General features: G+C 36.1%; 3 protein-coding genes and 3 pseudogenes across 6 annotated transcripts; 4 read left to right on the forward strand and 2 right to left on the reverse strand.

Annotated features, from left to right (window-relative positions):
• Positions 1-228: 228 nt before the first annotated feature.
• LOC103324595 ((3S,6E)-nerolidol synthase 1-like) lies at positions 229-2,984 on the forward strand (annotated as a pseudogene). Its single transcript, XR_016125295.1, has 7 exons — positions 229-375; positions 475-730; positions 873-1,247; positions 1,326-1,544; positions 1,641-1,779; positions 1,876-2,130; positions 2,430-2,984. The product of XR_016125295.1 is annotated as a (3S,6E)-nerolidol synthase 1-like (transcript).
• A 3,085-nt stretch (positions 2,985-6,069) lies between these two features.
• LOC103343969 ((3S,6E)-nerolidol synthase 1-like) lies at positions 6,070-8,473 on the forward strand (annotated as a pseudogene). The gene is made up of 7 exons (XR_016125137.1): positions 6,070-6,324; positions 6,401-6,682; positions 6,762-7,138; positions 7,240-7,458; positions 7,553-7,691; positions 7,787-8,035; positions 8,109-8,473. The product of XR_016125137.1 is annotated as a (3S,6E)-nerolidol synthase 1-like (transcript).
• A 4,143-nt stretch (positions 8,474-12,616) lies between these two features.
• LOC103343970 ((3S,6E)-nerolidol synthase 1-like) lies at positions 12,617-15,433 on the forward strand. 2 transcript variants are annotated; one of them, XM_008247597.3, is made up of 7 exons: positions 12,617-12,824; positions 12,923-13,178; positions 13,321-13,696; positions 13,775-13,993; positions 14,090-14,228; positions 14,325-14,579; positions 14,887-15,433. In XM_008247597.3, the coding sequence occupies exons 1-7, from the start codon at positions 12,780-12,782 to the stop codon at positions 15,205-15,207; spliced, it is 1,611 nt and encodes a 536-aa protein (XP_008245819.2). In that variant the 5' UTR covers positions 12,617-12,779; the 3' UTR covers positions 15,208-15,433. The 2 variants fall into 2 exon arrangements, with proteins under 2 accessions (XP_008245819.2, XP_088904027.1); XM_089047901.1 differs by having other exon boundaries at positions 12,710-12,824; positions 12,959-13,178.
• A 1,924-nt stretch (positions 15,434-17,357) lies between these two features.
• On the reverse strand, positions 17,358-18,050 carry LOC148918379 (secreted RxLR effector protein 161 pseudogene; annotated as a pseudogene).
• Positions 18,051-20,277: 2,227 nt separating this feature from the next.
• Positions 20,278-21,552, reverse strand: LOC103322837 (uncharacterized). Its single transcript, XM_008224775.3, has 2 exons — positions 20,635-21,552; positions 20,278-20,524 (listed from the first exon to the last, which is right to left on the reverse strand). The coding sequence occupies exons 1-2, from the start codon at positions 21,230-21,232 to the stop codon at positions 20,490-20,492; spliced, it is 633 nt and encodes a 210-aa protein (XP_008222997.2). The 5' UTR covers positions 21,233-21,552; the 3' UTR covers positions 20,278-20,489.
• Positions 21,553-24,476: 2,924 nt separating this feature from the next.
• On the forward strand, positions 24,477-26,931 carry LOC148918380 ((3S,6E)-nerolidol synthase 1-like). The gene is made up of 7 exons (XM_089048959.1): positions 24,477-24,779; positions 24,857-25,139; positions 25,221-25,599; positions 25,701-25,919; positions 26,014-26,149; positions 26,245-26,493; positions 26,567-26,931. Exons 1-7 carry the CDS (start codon positions 24,597-24,599, stop codon positions 26,855-26,857), a joined length of 1,740 nt encoding a protein of 579 aa, XP_088905085.1. The 5' UTR covers positions 24,477-24,596; the 3' UTR covers positions 26,858-26,931.
• Positions 26,932-27,311: the final 380 nt, after the last annotated feature.

Below are 27,311 nucleotides of genomic sequence, written 5' to 3' on the forward strand. Positions count from 1 at the left end.
ACCAACTGACACTGAGTGAAATGATTATAACCATATATGGATGTATGGATATGGATCATGTGGTTGGTTACGGTTCCTGCAACAATTATTGTTAGCATTTTGGATACATTGTTACTTCTTTTTCTCCCACCTAATAAATGCGCGCGCAAAACGTTGTGTAGAATAAAGGAGATGTCATTTGTCATCTCACCACTCAAGTCCGCAACGCGTTCTCATAGTTGTTGTGGTGTGGCCTATAAATTGGGGGGATGACTTCATTAATTTATTACAAGTATTCTAGTTCTCACTGTTTCTTTGTCTTCTCCTTGCCCTACTCGGCGTATTAACCACATGGCCTTTCTTCAAGCTCACACTGCTTCCCCCAACCGTCCAATTGTAAGCTCCAAAATAAGTTCACTGTTGATCCATGCAAATTTTTTTATTTTTTTATTTTTGTTGGTTTCTTATTATGTCAATTTTCCCCCCCTTCATTAGGTTGATTTTCACGTCCACCATGCTCAAAAATTGAAGGAATTGAAGGATGCACTGGCAAATGTTGGAGAAGATGAACTGCTGATTGCGGTTGATGCCATGCAGCACCTAGGCCTTGATCATCACTTCCGAGAGGAGATTGAAGCATTTCTGCAAAAGCAATATCATGCAAGAGCTTATGATGATTGCAATCATCAACTTCTTGAGGTTTCACTTCGTTTTCGACTCTTGAGACAACAAGGTTATCATGTAACCACAGGTTGTTCTCTTCTCTATATCTTTTTGTCCTTCCTAACTAAACTCTTCTTAAAAAAAACAACGTACGTAAACTAAATTAACCCACCCAGTGAAGTAAACAAACAATAACAATTCTTTTCTTTTTAATTGGTTTGGAATTACAGATGTGTTTAACAAATTCAAGAACATCGAAGACTTGACATCAGGACTACTAGACAAAGACATTGAGGGATTGGTGGGATTGTACGAAGCATCTCACTTGAGTTTCCAAGGAGAAGATGCACTTGATGAAGCCGGAAAGCTCAGCCACCAAATTCTTACTGCCTGGCTCCCAAACAATCTTGATGATCATCGAGCACCACTCGTATCACATTCATTAAAGCATCCTTATCACAAGAGCTTGACAAGATTCATGGCTAAAACTTTTTGGACTATTTCCAAGGCACAGAGAAATGGGCCAGAGTTTTACAGGAGCTAGCAAAACTAGAGTTCAACTTGGTTGAATCTATAATCCGAAATGAAATCCTACAAATATCCAAGTGAGTTCAGATCAAAAGACTTCACTTTGGCTATATATATTTATCCTCTTAACATTAAATTTTCATCTTAATAATCAGGTGGTGGAAAGAACTAGGCTTGACAAAGGAGTTGAATTTTGTGAGAGACCAGCCAATTAAATGGTATACGTGGCCCATGGCATGCCTCACAGATCCAAGCTTATCAGAGGAAAGGGTTGAACTTACAAAATCGATCTCTCTTGTCTACATAATAGATGACATTTTTGATGTGCATGGAACTCTCGACGAACTCGTCCTCTTCACAGCAGCAGTTGAGAGGTACGTCTGTGGGTAGGATAATAAATATACATCAACTACACCTTCATCCTGAAATGATGAACTTAATCAGTGGTCTGTGAAATAATTTGCATGCAGATGGGATCTTGATGAGACTGATGAACTACCAGATTACATGAAAATAAGTTTTAAGGCTCTTTATGACATTACCAATGAAACCAGCGACAGGGCGTACAAAAGGCATGGGTGGAACCCTATAGAATCCCTAAAAAAATCGGTATGCATTAATAATTAATTTATTACCAAACTGTATTTCCAGTTCGGAGTACCGGTATTTGTACCATCTTAACTGATCGCGTTAATTATGTTACAGTGGGCAATATTGTGCAAGGCGTTCCTGTTAGAAGCACAATGGTTTAGGTGTGGGCATTTGCCAAACGCTGAAGACTACTTGAAGAATGGGGTTATCAGTACAGGGGTGCCTGCAGTTCTAACCCACGCCTTCTTCATATTGGGTCAAGGTATAACTCAGCAAGCCATAGATATTGTTGACAACATCAACGCACCTGGCATCATATCTTCAACGGCGACCATTCTACGGCTCTGGGATGATTTTGGAAGTGCCAAGGTACTTTACTTATTTCAATCCGTAAAAGAACAATAAATAATTTAAAATACCTTTATTCAACAGTATCTAATTAAAAAGAAACAATCAAGTATTGTACTCTCTCATTTAATTAAACTTTATGTGAAAACTCCACGGACCAATGTGATAAAACCGAAAAACTATTGGGACGAAAAATGACTTTTTACTGAGTTTTATTGACCCCCGTCCCGGAAAAAATAAAATAAAATAACTAACTGTTCAAGGCTCCATGAAGTGTCCTTCTCCTTCCCTAACATATATTAATTGATTTGTGTGTGCAGGATGAGAACCAAAATGGGTATGATGGTTCGTACATACAGTGTTACGTGAATGAACACGAAGGTTGCTCAGATGAAGATGCAAGGGCTTGCGTTATCCATAAGATTTCAGATGAATGGAAGAGACTCAACCAAGAATGCTTCTCTTCAAATCCATTTTCAGAGTCTTTTACAAACTTGCTCTGAATGTTGCTAGAATGGTGCCGATGATGTATGATTACAATACCCAACATCGCCTTCCAAGCCTTGAGGAGAACATGAAGTCGTTGCTTTTTGATAGTTTTCTTGCACAAGGGTTTCAGTCCCCAGGCCAGACGATATAAATTGAGGTCTCAATTCTCAAAGGCCTCACTAAATTTGAGACAATAACAGACCCCCAGATTGCCAACTGTGCTCAAATTATATATATCCTGTTTTTTTTAAAAAAAAAAAATTAAATAGGGGGGAATAAACATTCGCTGTCTGTTAGTTTCGGAAGATAGGGTAGGGATGTTTTATTTTATTTTATGTATTACCCTGTTCTTGAAAGGAATAACAAAAGAAGGATTTGAACAACAACTATAATACTTTATGGATCCGGATTCTGTGCTTGGATTTTCTCTGCCATGAATCATAATCAGCTTGATTTTTCTTATAAACATGCACCACCTCATTTAAATTTCATCCGAGAGCCAAGAAAATGACACATCACACTTCAATAGTTAAAACCAATAGCCTCACTTAAAAAAAATGCAAAGAGTAACAAATACCTTCCTTCTTTGTTTATTTTTTCTGTTCTAGCATTTCCCTCCCACAAATTATCAATTATTTCTTCCATAAATTATCATTCATACTTTCAAATTGACACCAACAATCAAATACCTTTTCTTCTTGTTCTGCTGAATATTTTTCTTATTGTAACAAATTGGAAGATATGAAGAAGATATATCATATATCCAATCCAACCATGGATTTTGGGTGGGTAAGCACTGAGACATGATCAAATCTCCAATCTTGGCCACAAAAGAAATACAATAAAAAATTATCTAGCTTATTATATGGGAAACTAATGAAGATTACTTATGAACTTTATTAGGTTTTGATTATTTCATATGTGTTTTCTTGTAAAACCATCGTATCTTGTTCTTAGAATGGAGGAAGAAAATCTTGTGGGTATGGTGAGAAAGATATTGAAGCAAAATTGAATTGAGTAACGAAGACCCTTTTATTCTTTAATCAGGTTGCAGTGTGAAATAGCTATGAGCTGCTGGTTCTTCTATGGTTTGGTTTGCTTTGGGAAGATGGAAGGAGGAGGCGATGGGAAGAGACCAACAATCTGTTTTAACGTTTCATGATGTTTTGGGTGTGAAGCAAAGTTTAAAAAATAAAAATAAAAATAAAAATATATGTTTGATGTGTCAATTTTTTGTCATTTGGAATGAAATTTAAACATGTTTATAAGAAAAATTAAGTAGATCGTGATAGAGAAAATTAAAAAGAAGGATTGGCATGGATGCCGCTTTTTTCCTTACCGCCACTCATTTTGATGTTTATATTACTTTATTGAATATTTGTTTTTGTTTTTGTTTTTGATTTGATGGAGGAATAATTGTTGTGGATGAGATTACAAATCAATAATCGTTGTTCAAGAAATCTTGACCAATAATGAATAACGACTATGCAGAAGGGCAGGAAAGAAAATTACAACACCAAAAAGAAACGAGTTGACAAAAGTCAAGCTCAAGACCCACTGAACAGGCTGGTGGTGAGTCGTCTTCATGGGAGGGATGAGTGGGTACAAACATTATTGTGGTTAGAGTGTGGGCCCAAACATCAAGTCACGAGTTGTTGGTTTCAAACATAAGTTTATGGGTCGTGGGCCCAAAGTCGGCAGTCAAGGCCCCAAACCAATGTGCAAAACATGTGTTCTTCTGAGAGTGAGCGAAAGGAAAAAGGTGCATAACGTGGTTAATCCTGCATGAATGGTCACCAACCAAACGAAACGAAACTAAATCAAAGGGGAGGAGCCATGTTTATTTGCTTTTGTTTTTTGATATGAAAGGCAGAGCCATGCTCAGGCTAGAAGGAAGGGGGGCCATGCCATGTATTTCATATATTTTGTAGAGAACGTAAAAGAACAATTGCCATAATAATAACGTGGTTTAGGTCATGGTCCCTCGTCATAAATGCAATAATAAGAACGGCACAACTGCTACCAAAGAGGGGCCCAAATACATATAGCAGCAATTCCTGTGGCTCCAAACATATTCATACACATATCGTATAAGTATTGATAATATTGGAAAATATCGAACTTCGATAATTTCTCTCACATGATTCAATGATATTTAGTAGCCAAAATATCATTATAATATCACTGTAATATCGATAATATCGAGAAAATGAAGACAATGAAAATTTTGAAGAGTTATTTACACTAACACCTCTTGAGGTTTCTTGTGTTTTCACAAAACCCCCTCAGGTCTAAAAAATTACACGAACACCTCATGAGATTTCAATTTATTTTCAAAAAAGTACTTTTCATTGATTATTTGTCCAAAAATTTATGATTTCATTGATTTTTTTTTTTTTTGCAAATGACAAAATTAACCTCAATGAAGTATATGCAATCTAATCTCAAATGCCAACTTTGTCATTTGGAGAAATTTTTTTTTATTTTTATAAAATCAATGAAAATGAGTTTTGTGAAAACAATTTAAAACCTTAGGGGGTGTTCTTGTAATTTCTAAAATCTCAAGGAATTTTGTGAAAAACCCGAAAACCTCATGGGGTGTTAGTGTAAATAACTCAAATTTGAACATTATAGGAAGTCTAAGTGGCACTAAGTCATTCATGTATCTTACCATACAATGTATAAAGTGTAAAATATTGTAGTAAATCATTATAAATAAATGATTTTGATGTGTTTAATCTTCGTTCATTAGTTATTACATATTTCTACACTTGCAGTGTTTGTCAACTTGCTATATAATCAACTTAAATCCGTTAAACTCATTATGCAATGCATTTCCTTCCAATTTTTGAAGTACTAATATTTCCATCGAAATTTCTGTGTTTTTGAAGTACTAATATTTCCGAAACCATTGATATTTTAGACCTTTGTTAGTATTTTGCCAAATTTGTATTGTGTGCTATGGTATGAACAAGAGGAGATTTAAGAATTAAACTTGAAATTTATTTCGACATTAAAAATAAGGCACACCACATAACATCTATAGCCAGAAAACAATATAGAGGAAGCCTTCTTAGTATAAGCCGTTTATAGAACAAGGAAATATAGAAGCCTCCTTAGAGCATTTCCACCCATTTGCCATGGCAAGAGGCAAGGGGAGACGAGAGCTGTGACTATTCACATAAATAGTGCATGTCCTTGTATTTTTGTGGTTGTTAGTTTTCCACCAGTTTCCACATGAGATATGAGGCATGAGGAGAGGAATTTGCATAGAGTTTTGGTGTGGGAAGTGAAGAATATAGGTAGGTATTTATTTTATAAAAAAACTTATGCAATTATTCATGCCCTCTCAATTATTATAATGCGTAAAACACGTTTCTTTTGCTTTTAGTTTGGCAGATGATGTGGAGGAGTATTCACAATTCACGCAGTGCAAATCTTCCTCTTTTTAATGAGAACCCCAGAGTCACTGACACTCTCAAATTAAGCAACAGAAACAAACTGAGAAAAAAACAGGATCCTGCTGCAATTGCTCAAGTAAAAATGGCTTCGTTTTCTAAGGCCATCTTTGCTGTCTGTAATGCTCCAAAAAAGATCCCACATATTCAGCTTACACCTAAGCCCTCTTCTGAAAAAAGGAGCACTGCCCAAGATCATGGCTTGCTTTCAACTCCCTTGCACCTATTAACCGACTCCGAAACTAACTATGCTAATACAATTACTAGGGTACGTAACACTTGCTCTTTGCCTTTATGCATTTTCCTTCATGCCTAAAATAATTCTTTGCTTTTCTTGCAAGCAGGACGATGATGACATTTGTTTCTACATGCACTAAAGCTGGACGTGTTCAGGCATGTACTGAGAAAACTAGGAGAAGAAGCAGTTGAGGGTTTGAACATGATCGATGCTGTTCAACGGCTGGGTATTGATCACCACTTTCAAGAAGAGATTGACCAAATTCTTCAAAAACAGCATTTGATCATCACCTCCGGTAGTGCTCATGGAGCTGATCATCACAGTGATCTTCATGAGGTGGCAGTTCGCTTTCGACTGCTCAGACAACAGGGTTACTTCGTGCCTGATGGTAGGTATCATACGTATATTGGTACTCAGTACTAGCCAATCATTCGACTGCTCACCACATGTATAATTTTGTTAAATAGATGTGTTCGAAAAATTCAAAGAGCGATGGAAGCTTCAAGCAAATGTTGAGTGAAGACATTAAGGGATTGATGAGTTTATACGAAGCTTCACAGCTAAGTATAGAAGGAGAAGATACACTTGACGAAGCTGGACAATTTAGTTGGCATCTCCTAAATACATCCTTGTCACATCTTGATCATCACCAAGCTAGAGTTGTTGGAAACACATTGTCCAATCCCCATCACAAAAGTTTGGCCACATTCATGGCCAAGAACTTTTTCTCTACTAATTCCCGAGGCACGAATAATCGATGGTTAAATATCTTACAGGAAGTGGCCAAAACAGAATTTAGTGTGGTCCAGTCCCTACACCAGAAGGAAATTGTTCAAATTTCCCAGTAAGTTAATTGACAATATAATTGATGAGGACGTACGTAGATTATATATAATTGGACCCCTCCAGCTAATTAATCAATGTGTCTATTTGAATCTCAATTAGGTGGTGGAAAGAGCTGGGATTGGCTAAGGAATTGAAGTTTGCCAGAGACCAACCAGTTAAATGGTACATATGGTCCATGGCATGCCTAACAGATCCAAACTTGTCAGAGGAGAGGGTTGAGCTCACAAAACCCATATCATTCATCTATTTGATTGATGACATTTTTGATGTTTACGGGACGCTTGACGAGCTCATTCTCTTCACAGAGGCTGTCAAAAGGTATATTTCATAAACATGCCTCAACAATTAAATTTAATTAATTTCACAAGTTTTGCCCATTGACTGATCAATAAATTGTTGGATGCTTCTGCAGATGGGAAATTGGTGATATAGAGCACCTACCAGACTACATGAAAATATGCTTCAAGGCTCTTCACGATATGACGAATGAAATCAGCAGCAAGGTCTATCAGAAGCACGGCTGGAACCCGTTACACTCTCTAAGAAAAACGGTATGTATACCAACTGTGTGATGATTGGCTGATTATCAATTACCAGTATAATTAACTAAAGATTAGTTAATTATTCAATTCTATATTTCATGCAGTGGGGGAGTCTGTGCACTGCATTTTTAGTAGAAGCAAAATGGTTTAAGTCTGGGCATTTGCCCAAAGCAGAAGACTACTTAAAGAATGGGATTGTTTCTTCTGGGGTGAATGTGGTGATGGTCCACATTTTCTTTCTCTTGGGTCAAGGCATAACCAAAGAAAGTGTGGAGCTGTTGGATGAAACTCCAGCTATCATATCTTCTGCAGCAGCAATTCTTCGGCTCTGGGACGACTTGGGAAGTGCAGAGGTAAGCACGCTGTAAACATGTCTTGTTCATATCTCTAGCTGTAAATGTGCTTATGTAACTATATTGATTGTAGGATGAGAATCAAGATGGGCACGACGGCTCATACATACGGTGCTACTTAAACGATCACCAGGGCTGTTCGATTGAGGACGCAAAAGAAATTACTACTAATTTGATTGCAGAAGAATGGAAGCGCCTGAACAAAGAATTGGTGTCTCCTAATCCGTTTCCAGTCGCATTCACCAACGCTTCCCTTAATCTTGCAAGAATGGTGCCATTGATGTATAGCTACGATCAAAACCAACGTCTTCCCTCGCTTGAGGAGTATATGAGATCGATGCTGTATGAAACTGAATCTGTGTAATATATATTATTCTTCGTTTCTGGTCAGCTGTGTAATTTATATAAAGAAAATAAAATGTTTATGCATCGCACAAATATGTCTAGTAAATTGCAGAAGGATAATAGAACAATGGTAAAGGTATTTTCAGGTGAAAACTAGGCTAATTCAGAAAACAAAATGATCAAACTTCCACTTCAAAAGAATTCCATATTTCCTTACCATTTTGTGCTTTTGAATCACAAACCATTCAACATTGCAAAACAGAACAAACATCAAAAGAAATACATTATTCCTATGTAGACAACTTGAGATTATAACCCCGGTAACCAGCCCATCCACCACAATATGCAACAACGCCGAATCCATGAGGAGGCGCCTTTTGAAAATTTCGGCACTGGAGAGATTTAGCCCAAATTATAAAAAAACTAATATATGAAATGGACTTTAGAAACACACCCAAAGTCCATTTACAACATAACAAAAAGGTTTTTAACTTCTTTTAAATTACAAAACTACCATTGATTTCTTAAAACGAATACAACCCCAAAAGCTCATAAAAAAAACCCAAAACACTTAATAGGACATCAAAGTAATTTAATAATCAAAACTAAATTCAATAGGGTCAGCTGTCATTTTTTGGGTTTTTTTTGGTTTGTTTATAGAAATTAAATGGTGTAGGGTTTATTTATATTATTAGTGTTAAGAATGGGTATATGACTAAATATCTCTAGTTGTATTGCTTTGTTGATTTATTATTATTGGAATTGGATTGCTATTTCTAATTGCACTTAGAGCATCCACAATGATGCTATCTATTTTTTTTAGCTAAAATTTAGCTAAAAATATAAGAAAGCTATTTTAGGAGCTCTCTAAAAAATTTCAATTCCAACCATACTCCATAATTTGGAGAGTCATAAACTATAACTATTTTTTGATTGGTCCATCTCTATTAAAAAATAAAATAAAAAATAGTTAGCATTAAATAAATGTTTGAAATACTCATTAAATAAATCAGCATTGAATTATAGAGAGTCACTAGGAGTCCTTTCTCTCTCCTCAGATTTAGGAGCTCCTAGAGGACTCCCTATTTTAGGAGGTGGATAAGAAGCATGGTTGCAGTTGCATTTTTACAATTCCTCCCTAAAATTTATCTAAGGAAGTGGTTTAAGGAGTTCATTGTGGATGCTCTTACCAAATCTGTAGGAAAAAATTGGTAGACAAAATTGGGGAGGCGGTTGGGTGTGGCGAGGAGAGAATGGGTGATGGTTGTGGTTTAAGTTTTTTATTTTTTATTTTTAATTGTTTTAAATTATTAGAATATTTAATTATGCTTTTATCTATGTGGAGGTGAGCTCCACTTGTCATGTTGCTACTCATGTATACGAAATTATAAAAATATCCTTGCTACATCATCAAAGTTAACTGATTTTGAATGGAATTCACAGCATGGTTAAAGTGAGTCACCAAACCTCGATCAAGGGATGAAAGTGAGCCATTCTGAATTGGGGGGGAAGGGGGAGGGGAGCAAAATGGGATTTGATTGAAGTTTCATGGGGCATTAGTGTAATTAAGCCTTTTATTTTAAGTGGCAATCGTAGTGGTTTTCAAATCAAACACTACATACCATATAGTAGTACATTATGTGCCAAACATGTTTCTTTTGAGAGTGCCAGGGGAAAATGGAAGTATTAGTGTGAGTGCAAACACACTTAATTTTAGGGGTGTGCAAGATTCAATTCAATCCAATCCAATCCAATTTTATTCGATTTTGATGATTGGGCAGATTGGATTGAATTCTTAATTTCAAAAACTGACATAATTGGATTGGATATCAGATTTTCTTGTGAGGATCAAATCAAATCTAGTTAGTTTTATGCTTATTTTGTTCATTAAGTAATTTTCATTAAGAAAGAAAGTTATAAACATTTTAAGTAATTTGATGGAGTTATATTTAATAAATTATAAAATTAAAATAAATTTCTCTAGCATTTAATTTATATTTTGCATTTACGTCTATTAAAATGTTTAATTATATTAAACTTGGCGATAAATGTTTCATATTGAATTATTATCTTTTTCTATTATGAAAACCAATCATCCAATCCAATCCAATATCAATTGGATCAGATCAGATTTAATTTAAACCTCTAATATGATCAGATCGAATTAAAAAATCATAATCTAATCTATATTGAATCGGATACAGATTGATGAAATTATATTGGTTTCAAATTGATGTACACACCTAAGTTAATCTTTGCAAGAATTGTCTCATTGATTTTAAAGCCTAAGAACCAAATATTTGTATTTTGGCCTATTGATTTTGATCATGAAAATATAAATTTTTTTAAATGTAAAAATTTGGTGTAGAATAATAACTAAAATTAATTTATTTCATATATTTTGTAGAAAATATAAAGAAAAATTTGCACAATAATTTAGGTCATGGCCCCCTCGTCATAAATGCAATAAGAAAAGCAGAACCGCTACAAAAGAGGGGACCAAAAGAAAGAAAGGAGGCCTAAAATACAAGGCAAATAGAAGCAATCGCATTAGCAACTGTGGGCTTGTGGCACCAATAAAATATCCAAGTTGTCGAATTGAATGGATTATGGACCAGCACACCAGCACACAGCCCACGAGAGGGTCTCTTTCTTTGTCCAATAGAAAAATGTATTTCACACCCCAAAAACTAATGGTGTATGTGTCCGTCGTTTTATTGCGAAAACGTAGTGTGTCAGGCCCACATCAGGACCTGTCGATGTCATAATGTCACTTCAGATCTCGCTCATTCTCAAAACAAAAACAAAAATGTCATTTCAGAGTGATCTGTGGTCATCAAGAGGAGATTTTATAATTTAACTTGAATATTTTTCGACATAGAAAAGAAACACGACAACATTTATAGCTAGTACGAAGATATTTGGGTATGAAAACAGGTCAGTTGGGCAGCGTGTTTATAGAAGCTTCTTTCAATACATGACATTGTCTTCTCCACAACCACAAACAATATATGTATACAAATGGAGATGGAGATGGGAGCAATGGCTTCTATTATAACAACAAATTTGATTCTTTCTTGGATTCCTTGTATAATATCTCATAAATGTACTGGCTGTTGTCACTTCCGAATGTACTATATTTAACATTCAATGCATTTATTGTCAATGAGTTTGCCAGATTATGGAGGAGTTTTCACAATTCACGTGGATTGATGATGCACACATATCTCCTCTTGAGCATCTCCAAGGAAAGAGGCAAATGAAATAAACAAAATTGTACTATAACAACCTATGTGGCATGTTGTTGCCTACTCATTTGGTCACTCCAAAGAATTAGGCAATGTAAGTCTACAAACTATTATTATAATTTTTATTTTTATTTTTTACATTTACTATTATATTTTAGGGTTAATTACAGTTTAATATCATGTGGTTACACCCTTAAGACATGTTAGTCCATATCTTCTCATTTTTACAATTACAAATGTCACGTAGGTAACTAACAGCGAGATCTAATGGAAACTCTAACGGTGAAACTACATTGTAACAAATTTAAAAGACCAGGGTATGTGATTGTAAAATTTGAGACGATAGGGACTAACAAATCTTAAGGGTGTAACCACGTAGTAGTTTACTGTAATTAACCCTATATTTTATAGAAAGTAGGTGAGAGAGTGGAGATGGTATTTTATTATAGAAAGCAAGTGGGGCCCAACATACCTCTTTACTTTGAAGTAGGCAATATTGTCTTGTTGAGGAGAGTAGGGAATTTGTAGCTACACGGTTAAGAGCAATTATTCATGCACCCAATGTTTCATTTATGGGATCACCCAAGATTGCGAACTCGTATTCTATTATGCAAGCAGGTTCTTAAGCAATGTCTAGTCAGCGCTTACATAATGCTCTCCGAACAGTACCAGAAACGTGAGAACTTGAGAATTTGGTTGTTCAGAAATCCGAGATTCCTCTGTTCAATAATAGAACGAAAGACGACGAATATATAGTGTTGTTTGTAGTTGGTTGGGAAAGTCCTACGATGCCCTCCCGCGTAATACAAAATGATATCATCGTGCGTCTCCTACTGGTGAAATGATTATAACCATATATGGATGTATGGATATGGATCATGTGGTTGGTTACGGTTCCTGCATCAATTATTGTTAGCATTTTGGATACATTGTTACTTCTTTTTCTCCCACCTAATAAATGCGCGCGCAAAACGTTGTGTAGAATAAAGGAGATGTCATTTGTCATCTCACCACGCAAGTCCGCAACGCGTTCTCATAGTTGTTGTGGTGTGGCCTATAAATTGGGGGGATGACTTCATTAATTTATTACAAGTATTCTAGTTCTCACTGTTTCTTTGTCTTCTCCTTGCCCTACTCGGCGTATTAACCACATGGCCTTTCTTCAAGCTCACACTGCTTCCCCCAACCGTCCAATTGTAAGCTCCAAAATAAGTTCACTGTCTACATTGATCCATGCAAATTTTTTTATTTTTGTTGGTTTCTTATTATGTCAATTTTCCCCCCCCTTCATTAGGTTGATTTTCACGTCCACCGTGCTCAAAAATTGAAGGAATTGAAGGATGCACTGGCAAATGTTGGAGAAGATGAACTGCTGATTGCGGTTGATGCCATGCAGCACCTAGGCCTTGATCATCACTTCCGAGAGGAGATTGAAGCATTTCTGCAAAAGCAATATCATGCAAGAGCCTATGATGATTGCAATCATCAACTTCTTGAGGTTTCACTTCGTTTTCGACTCTTGAGACAACAAGGTTATCATGTAACCACAGGTTGTTCTCTTCTCTATATCTTTTTGTCCTTCCTAACTAAACTCTTCTTAAAAAAAACAACGTACGTAAACTAAATTAACCCCCCAGTGAAGTAAACAAAACAATAACAATTCTTTTCTTTTTAATTGGTTTGGAATTACAGATGTGTTTAACAAATTCAAGAACATCGAAGACTTGACATCAGGACTACTAGACAAAGACATTGAGGGATTGGTGGGATTGTACGAAGCATCTCACTTGAGTTTCCAAGGAGAAGACGCACTTGATGAAGCCGGAAAGCTCAGCCACCAAATTCTTACTGCCTGGCTCCCAAACAATCTTGATGATCATCGAGCACCACTCGTATCACATTCATTAAAGCATCCTTATCACAAGAGCTTGACAAGATTCATGGCTAAAAACTTTTTGGACTATTTCCAAGGCACAGAGAAATGGGCCAGAGTTTTACAGGAGCTAGCAAAACTAGAGTTCAACTTGGTTGAATCTATAATCCGAAATGAAATCCTACAAATATCCAAGTGAGTTCAGATCAAAAGACTTCACTTTGGCTATATATATTTATCCTCTTAACATTAAATTTTCATCTGAATAATCAGGTGGTGGAAAGAACTAGGCTTGAAAAAGGAGTTGAATTTTGTGAGAGACCAGCCAATTAAATGGTATACGTGGCCCATGGCATGCCTCACAGATCCAAGCTTATCAGAGGAAAGGGTTGAACTTACAAAATCGATCTCTCTTGTCTACATAATAGATGACATTTTTGATGTGCATGGAACACTCGACGAGCTCGTCCTCTTCACAGCAGCAGTTGAGAGGTACGTTTGTGTGTAGGATAATAAATGTACATCAACTACACCCTCATCCTGAAATGATGAACTTAATCAATGGTCTGTGAAATAATTTGCATGCAGATGGGATCTTGATGAGACTGATGAACTACCAGATTACATGAAGATAAGTTTTAAGGCTCTTTATGACATTACCAATGAAACCAGCGACAGGGCGTACAAAAGGCATGGGTGGAACCCTATAGAATCCCTAAAAAAATCGGTATGCATTAATAATTAATTTATTACCAAACTGTATTTCCATTTCGGAGTACCAGTATTTGTACCATCTTAACTGATCGCGTTAATTATGTTACAGTGGGCAATATTGTGCAAGGCGTTCCTGTTAGAAGCACAATGGTTTAGGTGTGGGCATTTGCCAAACGCTGAAGACTACTTGAAGAATGGGGTTATCAGTACAGGGGTGCCTGCAGTTCTAACCCACGCCTTCTTCATATTGGGTCAAGGTATAACTCAGCAAGCCATAGATATTGTTGACAACATCAACACACCTGGCATCATATCTTCAACGGCGACCATTCTACGGCTCTGGGATGATTTTGGAAGTGCCAAGGTACTTTACTTATTTCAATCCGTAAAAGAACAATAAATAATCAAATAATTTAAAATACCTTTATTCAACAGTATCTAATTAAAAAGAAACAATCAAGTATTGTACTTTCTCATTTAATTAAACTTTATGTGAAAACTCCTCGGACCAACGTGATAAAACCGAAAAACTACTGGGACGAAAAATGACTTTTTATTGAGTTTTATTGACCCCCGTCCCGGAAAAAATAAAATAAAATAACTAACTGTTCAAGGCTCCATGAAGTGTCCTTCTCCTTCCCTAACATATATTAATTGATTTGTGTGTGCAGGATGAGAACCAAAATGGGTATGATGGTTCGTACATACAGTGTTACGTGAATGAACACGAAGGTTGCTCAGATGAAGATGCAAGGGCTTGCGTTATCCATAAGATTTCAGATGAATGGAAGAGACTCAACCAAGAATGCTTCTCTTCAAATCCATTTTCAGAGTCTTTTACAAAACTTGCTCTGAATGTTGCTAGAATGGTGCCGATGATGTATGATTACAATACCCAACATCGCCTTCCAAGCCTTGAGGAGAACATGAAGTCGTTGCTTTTTGATAGTTTTCTTGCACAAGGGTTTCAGTCCCCAGGCCAGACGATATAAATTGAGGTCTCAATTCTCAAAGGCCTCACTAAATTTGAGACAGTAACAGACCAGATTGCCAACTGTGCTCAAATTATATATATCCTGTTTTTTTTTTTAAATTAAATAAGGGGGAATAAACATTCGCTGTCTGTTAGTTTCGGAAGATAGGGTAGGGATGTTTTATTTTATTTTATGTATTACCGTGTTCTTGAAAAGAATAACAAAAGAAGGATTTGAACAACAACTATAATACTTTATGGATCCGGATTCTGTGCTTGGATTTTCTCTGCCATGAATCATAATCAGCTTGATTTTTCTTATAAACATGCGCCACCTCATTTAAATTTCATCCAAGAGCCAAGAAAATGACACATCACACTTCAATAGTTAAAACCAATAGCCTCACTTAAAAAAAATGCAAAGAGTAACAAATATCTTCCTTGTTTGTTTATTTTTTCTGTTCTAGCATTTCCCTCCCACAAATACAAATTATCAATTATTTCTTCCATAAATTATCATTCATACTTTCAAATTGACACCAACAATCAAATACCTTTTCTTCTTGTTCTGCTGAATATTTTTCTTATTGTAACAAATTGGAAGATATGAAGAAGATATATCATATATCCAATCCAACCATGGATTTTGGGTGGGTAAGCACTGAGACATGATCAAATCTCCAATCTTGGCCACAAAAGAAATACAATAAAAATTATCTGGCTTATTATATGGGAAACTAATGAAGATTACTTATGAACTTTATTAGGTTTTGATTATTTCATATGTGTTTTCTTGTAAAACCATCGTATCTTGTTCTTAGAATGGAGGAAGAAAATCTTGTGGGTATGGTGAGAAAGATATTGAAGCAAAATTGAATTGAGTAACGAAGACCCTTTTATTCTTTAATCAGGTTGCAGTGTGAAATAGCTATGAGCTGCTGGTTCTTCTATGGTTTGGTTTGCTTTGGGAAGATGGAAGGAGGAGGCGATGGGAAGAGACCAACAATCTGTTTTAACGTTTCATAATGTTTTGGGTGTGAAGCAAAGTTTAAAAAATAAAAATAAAAATAAAAATATATGTTTGATGTGTCAATTTTTTGTCATTTGGAGTGAAATTTAAACATGTTTATAAGAAAAATTAAGTAGACCGTTATAGAGAAAATTAAAAACAAGGATTGGCATGGATGCCGCTTTTTCCCTTACCGCCACTCATTTTGATGTTTATATTGTAAGTTCTTTCTTGTCTTTGAATCTTAAATACTAACCTTGGTCTGACATGGTAGTTTAGGATTTGTATAGAAGCCTTCTTCACCTATGCAGTTCTTTATCTCTTTCTTAGATGGGGTGAGATTGCTTTTGAGAGAGTTTAACTGCTAGGGAAGGGGCTGCTATTTATATGCATTAGGTTCAGGTATTTTGCCCATCGAAGAATACCTGATCCTATCCTGATTGCATTAGGAATAAGTGTTTCAATCCATATATGATTAGGAATTCTCAAGGTTCTAGTTATCCAATTAATATTGCACTTTAACTAGAACTGCAGATCTGCTCTAATCCTATTTCTTGACTAACACCAAAGCTGTAAACCCAATGTGATTAGAAGACCATCTATAAGTGGATTAAGACGATGCAATGTCTTACAGTCTCCCACTTGGTCAAATAATCACAACAGTCCATGGTGTAATCACTTTAAGGCCTTGTGAAACAAGATAGAGCAATTCCTACTAAGCCACTGTCAATTACGAAAAACTTGTGAATTATCGAAATTACTTGAACAAAACATTTCAAGATTCCTATAATTACAACTGAAATCCTTCAAAATCACATAAGGCTTCGATCAAGATTGAAACCAGAAATCTGCATGACTTAACTGTCTGTGCAAAACAAGTCATGCTTCATTCATTGCCCCTTAATGACTACTAAGGTCTAATTGCAAAATTGCACAAATGTCATGAATATACTGTGTTATAGCAGTTACTTTATTTGCTAGCTATTACTGCTTTACATATACATTCAAGTATGAAATATATCCAAACAGATTAATTAATTAAAACAAAAGAAAACAACACTTTATAAATTCTCAAACTTCCAGATCATCCATCGAAACTTTTACTAATTAACCAAACATAACCACTGATCTTAAGACAAAACTGAAATGCTCCCACTGATCTAGCCACTCTTATCTTCCATTAATCCCATATTCTGAACATGTCTGTGAAAAGCTTCCTTTGGCAATCCTTTAGTGAGAGGGTCTGCCACCATGTCATTTGTGCTGATATGATCCAAAACTGTGTAGCCATCTCTTATCTTTTCTTTGACTGTAAGAAACTTAACATCCAAAATCCTTGAAGCCTTTGTTCTTTTGTTTCCCTTTGCAAACAAGACTGCTGCACTATTGTCATTCCACAGCTGTACAGGTTTATGTATAGAGTCCACTATTTTCAGGCTTGTAATAAAATTCTTCAACCACATTGCCTGTGCAGTAGCTTCATAACATGCTAAAAATTCTGCCAACATTGTAGATGCTACTGTTAGAGATTGCTTGATGCTTCTCCAAGATACAGCAGCATCTGCAAATGTAAACACATATCCTGATGTTGATCTGAGATCATCCTTACAACCTGCAAAGTCTGCATCTGCAAATCCTTCTAATGTCAAACTGTCACTTCTTTTAAATACCAACTTGTAATCCATAGTCCTTTTCAAATACCTTAATACCCTTTTGCCTGCAACCCAATGCGCCTGTCCAGGATTAGATTGAAACCTCCCTAACACACTAATAGGAAAAGCAATGTCAGGTCTGGTGCATACTTGTGCATACATCAGACTTCCTACCAAAGAGGCATAAGGTTTGTCACTCATTTCAGCCTTCTCTTGCTCAGTTTTTGGTGCCTGTTCTCTGCTCGTTTGTCTCCTTTTGATATAGGCATGTCAGTTCCACCACATCCTAGCATATTAAACCTTTGCAATACTTTTTCTATGTAGTTCTTCTGTGATAAACCAAGAGTTCCTTTCTCTCGATTCCTGCTGATTTCAATTCCTAAAACATAGGTTGCTTCACCAAGATCTGTCATCTCAAAATGTTTGGACAAGAATTCTTTGCAGTTATGCAACATTGACAAATCTGTGCATGCCAATAAAATATCATCCACATATAGTACTAGTATGATGAAATTCCTCCCACTCACCTTCATGTAAATATATTCATCCAATGCATTTTCTGTAAAACCATACTGTTTAACAACTTCATCAAACTTAATGTACCATTGTCTTGAGGCTTGCTTAAGACCATAAATAGATTTGCACATTTTGCATACAAGATTTTCTCCATTCTCTTGAATGAAACCCTCTGGTTGTTTCATATATATATCCTCCTTTAGATTTCCATTCAAGAATGCTGTCTTTACATCCATTTGATGCAAATGCAAATCAAAATGAGCCACTAGTGCCATTATCACTCTAAACGAGTCTTTGGTTGAGACTGGTGAGTATGTTTCATTATAGTCTATCCCTTCTTGCTGTGTGTATCCCTTGGCAACTAGTCTTGCCTTATATCTGTCAATTTTCCCTTTAGAGTTCCTCTTAGTCTTGAAAACCCACTTGCAGCCTATAGGTTTACAACCTTGTGGCTGATTAACTAGTTTCCATACACCATTCTTCTCCATAGAACTCAGTTCAGATTTCATAGCTCCCCACCAATTTTCACTCTTCTCACTGGACATGGCTTGTTTATAGTTCATAGGATCTTCAATTGAATTCACATCATGCTCAGATTCTTGCAAATAGACATAGTAATCATCCGGCAATGCTATTTTCTTTGGTCTTTGAGATTTTCTTAATTCTATGTCCATCTGATTATTGGTTTGTTCTGCAGGCAGATTCATATTTGTGTTTTCTGGTGGCAAATCTTGCATTTCTTGATTTTCCTGCTCAAGTATCATGTGATCTTCAACAAAACTATCTTATTGTACAGATGGCATGCCACTCAACTCAAAACTGGGCAGTGTAAGAATTCTGCTATCTGTATTAGAACTTACTGTTTCTGCATTTTCTGTCACTACTTCATCAAAATCAAAATTTTCTTCTTCTGTTACCTCAGTTTCAGACTCAATAAATACAGCTCTTTGTGTTTCTACGAATCTAGTTGTGTTTTGAGGGCAATAGAACCTGTAGCCTTTAGTCCTTTCTGGATAGCCAACAAAATAACCACTGGTTGTTCTTGAATCCAACTTTTTCTCCATAGGATTGTACAGTTTTGCTTCTGCCTTACACCCCCAAACTCTCAAGTGATTCAAACTTGGTTTTCTTTTCACCCACACTTCATAAGGGATAGCATTCACACTTTTAGTAGGTACCCTATTTAATATGTAGTTTGCAGTCTTTAAAGCCTCTCCCCAAAGAAATATCGGCAACTTGGAACAACACATCATACTTCTCATCATATCCTTTAGAGTTCTGTTTCTCCTTTCTGCAATTCCATTCGGTGAGGAGTGCCTGGATTAGTATACTGTGCAATAATTCCCTCTTGTTGTAAGAACTTAGCAAAAGAACCAGGATTTCTCCCAGGTTTCATCAAACCTTCCATAATACTCCCCTCCTCTGTCAGATCTAACTACTTTGATCTTTAGGTCCAACTGTTTTTCTACCTCAGCTTTATAGATTTTAAACATGTCCAATGCACTGGATTTCTCTTTAATAAGAAAAACATGTCCATATCTAGAGTAGTCATCTGTAAAGGTTATAAAATAGTTGAACCCTTCATGAGTTGGAGTTGGAAAAGGCCCACAAATGTCTGTGTGTATTAGTTCCAGCAACCCTTTGCTCCCTATTGCTCCTTTCTTCCTTAAATTTGTCAGTTTTCCTTTTACACATTCAATGCATACTTCTTCTGTGTTATGATTCAATGGTGGTATGACTAATTCTTTGCATAGGATTTTAATTCTATCCTTTGAAACGTGACCAAGTCTTTTATGCCATAGAGTGTAGGAAGCTTCTTTGTTTGTTTGAGTTTCAACAGAGTTAATTTCCATGATTGTTTTGCAACTTAATCGAAACATGCCATCAACAAGATTTGCTTTTCCAACTAATTCTTTATTTCTGAAAATAGAACAACCAAAATCATCAAAGTTCAAAGTGAACTTTGACTTTACAAGCCTAGCAACTGAGATTAGGTTCTTCCTCATAGCAGGAACATAAACCACATCTTCTAATTCCAAAACAAAACCAAAAACTAATTCAATCCTAACTACTCCAATAAAATCAACTTGAACTTTCTCTCCATTGCCTACGAACACCTTCACTTCATCCTTGCTTGGGGGCCTCTTCCTTATGAACCCCTGCAAAGAATTAGTCACATGAATAGATGCTCCACTGTCTAACCACCATGAATCACAAGAAAAATCAACTAAATTCGATTCAAAACAAACTAGGATCTGATTAGTGTTACCTTTAGCCTTTTGTTTGTCCAACCACCTCTTGTACCTCCTACATTCTTTCTTCATATGTCCACCTTTCTTGCAGAAGAAGCATTTGTTTCCAACTGGTTTGAGAGCACTTGAATTGTCCTTTTCTTTCTGTTTACTAGTTTCAGAGTTTTTGTTCCACTTATGCTGCTTTGCTTGAACCATATTTATCACCTTAGCTCCCCTTTCTCTTATCAGATTGTCCTCAATTTCGACACTTATAGTGATGAGATCATTAAGTGTCCAACTTTCTTTCTGGGCTATGTATGTATTTCGAAGGGGTTTAAAATCCTTGGGCAGAGAGTTCAATGCAAAATGCACCATCATATCCTCATCTACTGTCATGTTCAGCTCTTGTAGTTTTGCCCCAATGTCAATCATGTTCATAATATGAGCTCTAACACACCCTTGCCCATCATACTTCATGTCAGTTAGTTTGTTCAGCAGTGAGCTCTTGGCAGATTTTTCAGAAACTTTGAACCTCTGAGCTATGAACTCATAATATTCCTTTGCACTTTCAGTCTTTGGAATGCTGCCTTTAACAGAAGATGCCATAGCCCTCTGCATGATTAACATGGTCATCCTGTTTGCCTTTTCCCATTTGACATATTGAGCCTTGATTTCTGCAGAAGCACTTGTGGCAGGTGCTTTGAGAGGAGTTTCTTTGAGAACATAGTCATAATCCAATAATCCTAAAGATATAGCCAGATCTTGTTTCCACTTGGAGTAGTTTGTTCCAGTCAAAGTTTCGATGGAATGATAGCTGGAGGAATTCACTGTAAATCACATTTAAATGAATAAAACTGTCCCCAAAAACTGTATTCAAACATTATCAATTCATATCTTTGGACCATGAATCAAACATGTTTTCAAAACACTAGATTATTATGGCTTAACACAACACCCTGCACAAGAAAACTTTAATCTTTGGATAAAAGCTTTCCCGTTTGTTTGTGTGAAACCTTTTATCCATGTTTTCCATCACAGTTAACATCAATTCATACTATTCCTGTCTTTGGATCGAGAAGAATATAAAAGGCTATGAACTGTGATGCAAATATTGATCAATCTGTTGATTTAAATTGTATCTGCAACAGTTTAGGCTGCTATGGCTCGCCTAACTTATGCAGCTGCAATTTAAATCTATGAACAATAATCTTTCAAGTATGATCGAGTATGATACTTTATACTCTAGATCATACTTTAACAAATAAGATATGCAATTTTACTCTACATGACTAATTGATCAGAAAATTTATACAGATTTTAAAACAATACAGATTCCTTTTGAAAGTTTTAAAATCAGCAAAACAGTTGTAGATTTAAGAACAAGACCTAGTGCTCTGATACCACATGTAAGTTCTTTCTTGTCTTTGAATCTTAAATACTAACCTTGGTCTGACATGGTAGTTTAGGATTTGTATAGAAGCCTTCTTCACCTATGCAGTTCTTTATCTCTTTCTTAGATGGGGTGAGATTGCTTTTGAGAGAGTTTAACTGCTAGGGAAGGGGCTGCTATTTATATGCATTAGGTTCAGGTATTTTGCCCATCGAAGAATACCTGATCCTATCCTGATTGCATTAGGAATAAGTGTTTCAATCCATATATGATTAGGAATTCTCAAGGTTCTAGTTATCCAATTAATATTGCACTTTAACTAGAACTGCAGATCTGCTCTAATCCTATTTCTTGACTAACACCAAAGCTGTAAACCTAATGTGATTAGAAGACCATCTATAAGTGGATTAAGACGATGCAATGTCTTACATATATTACTTTATTGAATATTTGTTTTTGTTTTTGTTTTTGATTTGATGGAGGAATAATTGTTGTGGATGAGATTACAAATCAATAATCGTTGTTCAAGAAATCTTGACCAATAATGAATAACGACTATGTAGAAGGGCAGGAAAGAAAATTACAACACCAAAAAGAAACGAGTTGACAAAAGTCAAGCTCAAGACCCACTGAACAGGCTGGTGGTGAGTCGTCTTCATGGGAGGGATGAGTGGGTACAAACATTATTGTGGTTAGAGTGTGGGCCCAAACATAAAGTCACGAGTTGTTGGTTTCAAACATAAGTTTATGGGTCGTGGGCCCAAAGTCGGCAGTCAAGGCCCCAAACCAATGTGCAAAACATGTGTTCTTCTGAGAGTGAGCGAAAGGAAAAAGGTGCATAACGTGGTTAATCCTGCATGAATGGTCACCAACCAAACGAAACGAAACTAAATCAAAGGGGAGGAGCCATGTTTATTTGCTTTTGTTTTTTGATATGAAAGGCAGAGCCATGCTCAGGCTAGAAGGAAGGGGGGCCATGCCATGTATTTCATATATTTTGTAGAGAACGTAAAAGAACAATTGCCATAATAATAACGTGGTTTAGGTCATGGTCCCTCGTCATAAATGCAATAATAAGAACGGCACAACTGCTACCAAAGAGGGGCCCAAATACATATAGCAGCAATTCCTGTGGTTCCAAACATATTCATACACATATCGTATAAGTATTGATAATATTGGAAAATATCGACTTCGATAATTTCTCTCACAATTCAGCAATATTTGGCCAAAATATCATTATAATATCACTGTAATATCGATAATATCGAGAAAATGAAGACAATGAAAATTTTGAAGAGTTATTTACACTAACACCTCTTGAGGTTTCTTGTGTTTTCACAAAACCCCCTCAGGTCTAAAAAATTACACGAACACCTCATGAGATTTCAATTTATTTTCAAAAAAGTACTTTTCATTGATTATTTGTCCAAAAATTTATGATTTCATTGATTTTTTTTTTTTTTGCAAATGACAAAATTAACCTCAATGAAGTATATGCAATCTAATCTCAAATGCCAACTTTGTCATTTGGAGAAATTTTTTTTATTTTATAAAATCAATGAAAATGAGTTTTGTGAAAACAATTTAAAACCTTAGGGGGTGTTCTTGTAATTTCTAAAATTTCAAGGAATTTTGTGAAAAACCCGAAAACCTCATGGGGTGTTAGTGTAAATAACTCAAATTTGAACATTATAGGAAGTCTAAGTGGCACTAAGTCATTCATGTATCTTACCATACAATGTATAAAGTGTAAAATATTGTAGTAAATCATTATAAATAAATGATTTTGATGTGTTTAATCTTCGTTCATTAGTTATTACATATTTCTACACTTGCAGTGTTTGTCAACTTGCTATATAATCAACTTAAATCCGTTAAACTCATTATGCAATGCATTTCCTTCCCATTTTTGAAGTACTAATATTTCCATCAAAATTTCTGTGTTTTTGAAGTACTAATATTTCCGAAACCATTGATATTTTAGACCTTTGTTAGTATTTTGCCAAATTTGTATTGTGTGCTATGGTATGAACAAGAGGAGATTTAAGAATTAAACTTGAAATTTATTTCGACATTAAAAATAAGGCACACCACATAACATCTATAGCCAGAAAACAATATAGAGGAAGCCTTCTTAGTATAAGCCGTTTATAGAACAAGGAAATATAGAAGCCTCCTTAGAGCATTTCCACCCATTTGCCATGGCAAGAGGCAAGGGGAGACGAGAGCTGTGACTATTCACATAAATAGTGCATGTCCTTGTATTTTTGTGGTTGTTAGTTTTCCACCAGTTTCCACATGAGATATGAGGCATGAGGAGAGGAATTTGCATAGAGTTTTGGTGTGGGAAGTGAAGAATATAGGTAGGTATTTATTTTATAAAAAAACTTATGCAATTATTCATGCCCTCTCAATTATTATAATGCGTAAAACACGTTTCTTTTGCTTTTAGTTTGGCAGATGATGTGGAGGAGTATTCACAATTCACGCAGTGCAAATCTTCCTCTTTTTAATGAGAACCCCAGAGTCACTGACACTCTCAAATTAAGCAACAGAAACAAACTGAGAAAAAAACAGGATCCTGCTGCAATTGCTCAAGTAAAAATGGCTTCGTTTTCTAAGGCCATCTTTGCTGTCTGTAATGCTCCAAAAAAGATCCCACATATTCAGCTTACACCTAAGCCCTCTTCTGAAAAAAGGAGCACTGCCCAAGATCATGGCTTGCTTTCAACTCCCTTGCACCTATTAACCGACTCCGAAACTAACTATGCTAATACAATTACTAGGGTACGTAACACTTGCTCTTTGCCTTTTATGCATTTTCCTTCATGCCTAAAATAATTCTTTGCTTTTCTTGCAAGCAGGACGATGATGACATTTGTTTCCTACATGCACTAAAGCTGGACGTGTTCAGGCATGTACTGAGAAAACTAGGAGAAGAAGCAGTTGAGGGTTTGAACATGATCGATGCTGTTCAACGGCTGGGTATTGATCACCACTTTCAAGAAGAGATTGACCAAATTCTTCAAAAACAGCATTTGATCATCACCTCCGGTAGTGCTCATGGAGCTGATCATCACAGTGATCTTCATGAGGTGGCAGTTCGCTTTCGACTGCTCAGACAACAGGGTTACTTCGTGCCTGATGGTAGGTATCATACGTATATTGGTACTCAGTACTAGCCAATCATTCTGACTGCTCACCACATGTATAATTTTTGTTAAATAGATGTGTTCGAAAAATTCAAAGAAAGCGATGGAAGCTTCAAGCAAATGTTGAGTGAAGACATTAAGGGATTGATGAGTTTATACGAAGCTTCACAGCTAAGTATAGAAGGAGAAGATACACTTGACGAAGCTGGACAATTTAGTTGGCATCTCCTAAATACATCCTTGTCACATCTTGATCATCACCAAGCTAGAGTTGTTGGAAACACATTGTCCAATCCCCATCACAAAAGTTTGGCCACATTCATGGCCAAGAACTTTTTCTCTACTAATTCCCGAGGCACGAATAATCGATGGTTAAATATCTTACAGGAAGTGGCCAAAACAGAATTTAGTGTGGTCCAGTCCCTACACCAGAAGGAAATTGTTCAAATTTCCCAGTAAGTTAATTGACAATATAATTGATGAGGACGTACGTAGATTATATATAATTGGACCCCTCCAGCTAATTAATCAATGTGTCTATTTGAATCTCAATTAGGTGGTGGAAAGAGCTGGGATTGGCTGAGGAATTGAAGTTTGCCAGAGACCAACCAGTTAAATGGTACATATGGTCCATGGCATGCCTAACAGATCCAAACTTGTCGGAGGAGAGGGTTGAGCTCACAAAACCCATATCATTCATCTATTTGATTGATGACATTTTTGATGTTTACGGGACGCTTGACGAGCTCATTCTCTTCACAGAGGCTGTCAAAAGGTATATTTCATAAACATGCCTCAACAATTAAATTTAATTAATTTCACAAGTTTTGCCCATTGACTGATCAATAAATTGTTGGATGCTTCTGCAGATGGGAAATTGGTGATATAGACCTACCAGACTACATGAAAATATGCTTCAAGGCTCTTCACGATATGACGAATGAAATCAGCAGCAAGGTCTATCAGAAGCACGGCTGGAACCCGTTACACTCTCTAAGAAAAACGGTATGTATACCAACTGTGTGATGATTGGCTGATTATCAATTACCAGTATAATTAACTAAAGATTAGTTAATTATTCAATTCTATATTTCATGCAGTGGGGGAGTCTGTGCACTGCATTTTTAGTAGAAGCAAAATGGTTTAAGTCTGGGCATTTGCCCAAAGCAGAAGACTACTTAAAGAATGGGATTGTTTCTTCTGGGGTGAATGTGGTGATGGTCCACATTTTCTTTCTCTTGGGTCAAGGCATAACCAAAGAAAGTGTGGAGCTGTTGGATGAAACTCCAGCTATCATATCTTCTGCAGCAGCAATTCTTCGGCTCTGGGACGACTTGGGAAGTGCAGAGGTAAGCACGCTGTAAACATGTCTTGTTCATATCTCTAGCTGTAAATGTGCTTATGTAACTATATTGATTGTAGGATGAGAATCAAGATGGGCACGACGGCTCATACATACGGTGCTACTTAAACGATCACCAGGGCTGTTCGATTGAGGACGCAAAAGAAATTACTACTAATTTGATTGCAGAAGAATGGAAGCGCCTGAACAAAGAATTGGTGTCTCCTAATCCGTTTCCAGTCGCATTCACCAACGCTTCCCTTAATCTTGCAAGAATGGTGCCATTGATGTATAGCTACGATCAAAACCAACGTCTTCCCTCGCTTGAGGAGTATATGAGATCGATGCTGTATGAAACTGAATCTGTGTAATATATATTATTCTTCGTTTCTGGTCAGCTGTGTAATTTATATAAATAAAATAAAATGTTTATGCATCGCACAAATATGTCTAGTGAATTGCAGAAGGATAATAGAACAATGGTAAAGGTATTTTCAGGTGAAAACTAGGCTAATTCAGAAAACAAAATGATCAAACTTCCACTTCAAAAGAATTCCATATTTCCTTACCATTTTGTGCTTTTGAATCACAAACCATTCAACATTGCAAAACAGAACAAACATCAAAATAAATACATTATTCCTATGTAGACAACTTGAGATTATAACCCCGGTAACCGGCCCATCCACCACAATATGCAACAACGCCGAATCCATGAGGAGGCGCCTTTTGAAAATTTCGGCATTGGAGAGATTCATCCCAAATTATAAAAAAAACCCATATATGAAATGTACTTTAGAAACACACCCAAAGTCCATTTACAAC

This window comes from Prunus mume, linkage group LG3 (assembly GCF_029339155.1).
Source record: "Prunus mume cultivar Tortuosa linkage group LG3, ASM2933915v1, whole genome shotgun sequence".
Lineage (NCBI taxonomy): Eukaryota > Viridiplantae > Streptophyta > Magnoliopsida > Rosales > Rosaceae > Prunus > Prunus mume.

Coding starts and splice junctions, on each gene's coding strand:
- LOC103343970 (XM_008247597.3), top strand. CDS start 12,780: ATGGCCTTTCTTCAAGCTCACACTGCTTCCCCCAACCGTCCAATT. Junction 12,825..12,922: donor CTTCCCCCAACCGTCCAATT/GTAAGCTCCAAA, acceptor CCCCTTCATTAG/GTTGATTTTCACGTCCACCG. Junction 14,229..14,324: donor TAGAATCCCTAAAAAAATCG/GTATGCATTAAT, acceptor ATTATGTTACAG/TGGGCAATATTGTGCAAGGC.
- LOC103322837 (XM_008224775.3), bottom strand. CDS start 21,232: ATGACCATGTTAATCATGCAGAGGGCTATGGCATCTTCTGTTAAAGGC. Junction 20,525..20,634: donor GGACAAACAAAAGGCTAAAG/GTAACACTAATC, acceptor AATTCTTTGCAG/GGGTTCATAAGGAAGAGGCC.
- LOC148918380 (XM_089048959.1), top strand. CDS start 24,597: ATGGCTTCGTTTTCTAAGGCCATCTTTGCTGTCTGTAATGCTCCAAAA. Junction 25,140..25,220: donor GGGTTACTTCGTGCCTGATG/GTAGGTATCATA, acceptor TTTGTTAAATAG/ATGTGTTCGAAAAATTCAAA. Junction 25,600..25,700: donor GAAATTGTTCAAATTTCCCA/GTAAGTTAATTG, acceptor AATCTCAATTAG/GTGGTGGAAAGAGCTGGGAT.